This window comes from Lacerta agilis, chromosome 1 (assembly GCF_009819535.1).
Source record: "Lacerta agilis isolate rLacAgi1 chromosome 1, rLacAgi1.pri, whole genome shotgun sequence".
NCBI lineage: Eukaryota > Metazoa > Chordata > Lepidosauria > Squamata > Lacertidae > Lacerta > Lacerta agilis.
Window position 1 is genome coordinate 122,568,115 of NC_046312.1, and position 5,035 is coordinate 122,573,149.

The 5,035-nt window shown below is 49.0% G+C and overlaps 1 protein-coding gene across 1 annotated transcript; it reads left to right on the plus strand.

Moving 5' to 3' along the window:
* Positions 1-267: 267 nt before the first annotated feature.
* Positions 268-3,691, plus strand: C1H2orf69 (chromosome 1 C2orf69 homolog). Its single transcript, XM_033169318.1, has 2 exons — positions 268-698; positions 2,016-3,691. Exons 1-2 carry the CDS (start codon positions 333-335, stop codon positions 2,847-2,849), a joined length of 1,200 nt encoding a protein of 399 aa, XP_033025209.1. The 5' UTR covers positions 268-332; the 3' UTR covers positions 2,850-3,691.
* The last annotated feature ends 1,344 nt before the right edge of the window (positions 3,692-5,035 follow it).

Below are 5,035 nucleotides of genomic sequence, written 5' to 3' on the forward strand. Positions count from 1 at the left end.
TGCATAAATTCCGCTCTTTTTTTTTGAAAACAACAACACACCGTTACAGAACTAACTGCGCGCGCAGCCGCCCCCCATTCCCTTCTCTTTGAGCTTCCCTCCCATCACTCGATAGGGCGGCTCTTTCCCCGCCCCTCCCCTCCCAGGAAAGTTCCTTTCGCTTTCTCGTGCGCCTGCGCAGTCGGCGTGGCTCCGCCCCGGAGGCGTGGGCGGCCCAGGGGGCGGTTGGTTGGCTGGCTTGTTTGTTTTCGTCTGCGGGAGCCGTTGGGAGGTCTGTCAGTGCGCGAGCGCGCGCGAGGGGAGTAGGCGGAGCTCGGCGCCGCGGAGCCTCCATGAGCAGGCGCTGCCCACCTGCCTCCTCCGTCCTGAGGGGACTCGTCGGCTCCGCGTTCCTCTGCCTCGCGCGGACTATGAGCCTGCGAGGAGCTCCGGCCAGCTGCTTGTCGGGGCCCTCGGGCGGCGAGAGCGCCGGAGGAAGCGGCGGCGGCCGTAGTAGTAGTAGTAGTAGTATCGGCGGCGGCGGCGGAGCCTCCTCCTCGTCGCCTCGGCTGAACCTGCCGTGGCTGCGGCTCCCTGAGGTGCCGGGCGCCGAGCCCTTCCGAGCCAACGACGTGCTGCTGCTGCTGCCGCCGCCCGCCGCCGGCCCTTTGCCGGAGCAGCCTCAGCATCATGTCGTCTATTTTCCCGGGGACGTGCAGGTAAGGCTGAGGGGAGGAAGGAACCCGGCGGCGGTCTAGGAAGAGAGCCTGGGAGAAATGGAGCTTGCCTCTTGAGTAGACGTGGTTAGTTAAGGTTCAGATCAGACAGCTGGAAGGGGTCCCTAGGGTAATCTAGTCCAACCCCCCGCCCTGCAATGCAGGAATCCTTTCGACCAACGTGGGACTCGAACCCGCGACCTTCGGGTTAAGAGTTTCATGCTGTACCGAAAGAGCGTGTGGCTGTGTTATTTACTGAGGGTTTCCGACGCTGCCGACTGAGGGAGACGACCCTCTCCTGCCACCTCTAACTGTTGGGCACCCAAGCAGAGCTGATTTTCTGGAAGAAGCCATAGCCTCTGTTTAGGCCCCAATTTTTTTCAGTCCTCTCACAAGAACTTGATATTTCTTCCTCAAGGTACTGGTTTTTCCAGCTTCTGATGGAGCACCTGTGAAGGTTAAAACCTTTTGACCAGGGACTCTCAGGCGTTTTTGCTCCCAGTGTTAAGATGTCCATCTCTCCTGAATAGTTCTGTTTGCAAGTGCAGATTGCTTGTAGACGTATTATGCAAGAGACTGCACACAGAATATTAATAGAAATGCACAGGTGTAAGCACCAAGGAGGTGGTTGATGGTGCCCAGTGTAGAGGAAAAACTGGCACTTGGAACTTTCTTCCCTTGGTGCCCTTCACCATGGGCATAGCCGGGGGGGGGGCAGCAGCCCCCCCCCCTGAATCAAGTAAATAAATAAAAATACTTTAGTTAAGTAGGAAGATTTTGACATTTTTAAAAAGCACTGTATACCAGTAGTGACAATGCAGAAGTTTCCAAGGATTCTCCATCATTGGATGAAAATTGAGAGTGAATATTGCCTTGGTTGCTGGGGCAGGGGGTGGGTGGCAGGTTGAGAGGAGGCAGAGAAAATGCCTTGCTTACTTGAGAAACTGTACATGTTTGCATGCAGGGAAGGTGTTCCAATGCTCAATCACTTCAGTATGTCTTTTGAGATGAGGCAGTCAGAGCTACAAAGTATTCTAAATGTGTTCACAACTTTAAATTATATAATGGCATAATGATACTTGATTTGTTTACATTCTCTTTCCTAATTATTCCAAACATTTTAATTCTCTTTCAGTTGAGATTCACATACTCCACTTTATGCTGTTTTCTAATTTCATTTTGAAGTGCATGCCTTATTAAAATTTTGTTAGCTGCCAAGAATAACCTTTCCTAGCAACCTACTTGTACAATTATAATTTAAGTGATTAATTGTGCATGTTGTATTCCAAATAGTAAGGCTCTTTATATGTTTTATTTCAGAACTATCATGAAATTATGGTTTGCCATCCAGAAAATTTCCAGTGGGAACAATGGTGCTTAGAAAACGTTGCTTCTATTTTGGGTCGCCGTTTCCCTCAGAGTTACATTTGGGTTATAAAATGTTCCCGTATGCATTTGCACAAATTCAGCTGCTATGACAATTTTGTGGCAAGCAATATGTTTGGTGCACCTGAACACAGCACTGATTTTGGAGCCTTCAAACATCTTCATGCATTACTAGTTAATGCGTTTAAACTTGCTCAAAATGTTCTTCTGTCTCAGAAAAGCCTGTATAATTTCAGCAAGGATGCAAAGGCCTTTGCTTTTCAATCACCTACTGTTGCTACTACTAATGGATGCCCCACAACAGAAAGGGGAAGAGATTGTGAATATTTCAACAGCTCTACCATGAACCTCATTGAGCCTTCTGTGATTGGTGAAGCATCATTCACTTTAATAGGGTTCAGTAAAGGTTGTGTTGTCTTGAATCAATTACTTCATGAACTAAAGGAAGCTAAAAAGGGAAAGGACACAAATGCTTTCATAAAAAACATAAGAGCAATTTACTGGCTCGATGGTGGCCATTCTGGAGGAAGCAATACTTGGGTGACCTACCCTGATGTGCTGAAAGATTTTTCAGAGACTGGGATTTCAGTTAATGCACATGTTACACCATACCAGGTATTTGATACAATGAGGGCATGGATTGGAAAAGAGCATAAGAGATTTGTGCAAATTCTGGAGGAGCTTGGTGTAAATGTAAATAGCCAGCTTCATTTTGCTGATGAAGCACCTTCCTTAGACAACCACTTCAGAGTTCATGAAGTATTCTGACACAGTGAATATATCAAAATACTCTGTTAACTGCAAAAATACATTTTAAACTTTGACTTGACAGTTTGAGAATGTGCTTTCTCTTAAGTCCTGGAAAGGCTTAATGCCGTGTGCGCTAATATTTACTTTTTAATACCTTCAGTGAAGCCAATCTTGTCTTGCTTTTGCAATTGAGGAGCAACAACAAATTCCTGGCTTAAATAAATTATTTTGTTCTGGTTGAAACAATAAGATTCCTGAGGAAAAGCCACACCGATTTATCTGACTAATTTTCTGAACATCAGTTGGAACTAATATTTGCTTTGCAAGTGTGGATTTTTGTGAGCAGAATATTCAGATCCAGGCTCAATAATTTGCATCCTAAAATGTTTTGGATGGCATACGTTTATGGGTGTTGAGTATTTTTGAATGATTAGTTCCTTTTATTCTTTAGTTTTAATTCTAGAACTAAAGAACTACGAGATAACTTGGATTATGTTAGCAACATATCTCAAGCATTGGTATTTAGCCCCTTGTGTCAACATTACCAACTTACTGCATTGCTTGTGCTTTGGCTATGCCAAGGGGCTAAATATTCATTACAACTAAGTATTCATTACAACTAAGTATCAATGACACTTTCATGGGAAATAAGGTGCATAATGACTATACTGTTGCCTCAGAGGTGCTGTGCAACTTCTAACCATTGATGAACATCTACTAGTGAATAACCTTTTTTAAGACTTAAGAGTATTAAACATCTATTTTTGTTATGTGACCAAGAATATATGATCTTGCTGCTGTTTCAACATTCCCTATTAATACGAAAGCTTGATTTAACTTAATGCATTTTTGAACTTTTATATTGTGAGACTGTTAGGCAAAATTGCTCCTAACATTCAGTAATGCAAACTGGTATCCTGGCTACACAAGAAAAACCCTCATTATCTGCATGATTGCCATTTGGTAACAGAGGAACTCGTAAGAGATAGTCCAGGAGCAGCCAACAGATCGATCGCGATCTACCTGTCGATCGCGAGGAAGTTCCTGGTCGATCGCGGGTAGATCTTGGGTTCCTTAGTGATCGGCAGCCTAAAAGGGGAATAAAGCTCTCCCCCAATAAAAAAAGCTCTCCAACTCTTATCTTTCTCCCAAAAGCTCTCCAACTCTTATCTTTCTCCCACTCCCAAATTCTCAATAACAATGGGCAATTAGAGGGAGAGCTCCTTCCTCTCCCGAAACGGAGCTGGACACACTGTGTGTGAGTGTGTGTGTGTTACGCAGGATGGTCCCGCCTCCCTCTTGCCGGCAAAGGCAAAGAGTTCTTACCCACGTAAACAGCTCCTGTCCCTTTGCTGCATTAAAGCCAACCACAAAGCCAGCAGCCTCCCCTTTCTCTGCACGCCTGCCAGATGGCTAGCCCCCAGTCTTCCATCCATGTAGGCAGCATCTCCCTCCCCCACCCCAGTGGCGTCGCTAGCCTCTGCGCTGCTGGGGGCGGCGGCAGCGCAGAGGCACCCCCTGGGGGAGGGGCACAACGCGCGCGCCGTGACGTCATCATGACGTCACGACGCACGTGTATACAGAAAGGGGGGATTTCCCCCTTTCCGAGGCTTTTTTCGGCGGGGGGGTGGTGACCAGCGAGGAGGGGGTGACAAGCGTGACCCCCACCTCGCTGGTCGGCCCCCCCCCCGCCGAAAAAAGCGGCAGAAGCACCCCATCCGTGTGCTGCTGCTCCCGGGGTGACGGAGGGAGCGGCGGCACGTGGGAGTGGCGGGAGGGGCCGCCGCTTGTCACCCCCACCCGCCGCTGCTCACCCTGTCACTGGGGGCGTACCGCCCCCACCGCCCCTCCCCAGCGACGCCCCTGCCCCACCCCAGTCTTCCATCCATGCAGGCAGCATCTCCCTCCCCCACCCCAGTCTTCCATCCGTGCAGGCAGCATCTCCTTCCCCCACCCCAGTCTTCCATCCATGCAGGCAGCATCTCCCTCCCCCACCCCAGTCTTCCATCCATGCAGGCAGCATCTCCCTCCCCCACCCCAGTCTTCCATCCATGCAGGCAGCATCTCCCTCCCCCACCCCAGTCTTCCATCCATGCAGGCAGCATCTCCTTCCCCCGCCCCAGTCTTCCATCTGTGCAGGCAGCATCTCCCTCCCCCACCCCAGTCTTCCATCCATGCAGGCAGCATCTCCCTCCCCCACCCCA

Coding starts and splice junctions, on each gene's coding strand:
- C1H2orf69 (XM_033169318.1), top strand. CDS start 333: ATGAGCAGGCGCTGCCCACCTGCCTCCTCCGTCCTGAGGGGACTCGTC. Junction 699..2,015: donor ATTTTCCCGGGGACGTGCAG/GTAAGGCTGAGG, acceptor GTTTTATTTCAG/AACTATCATGAAATTATGGT.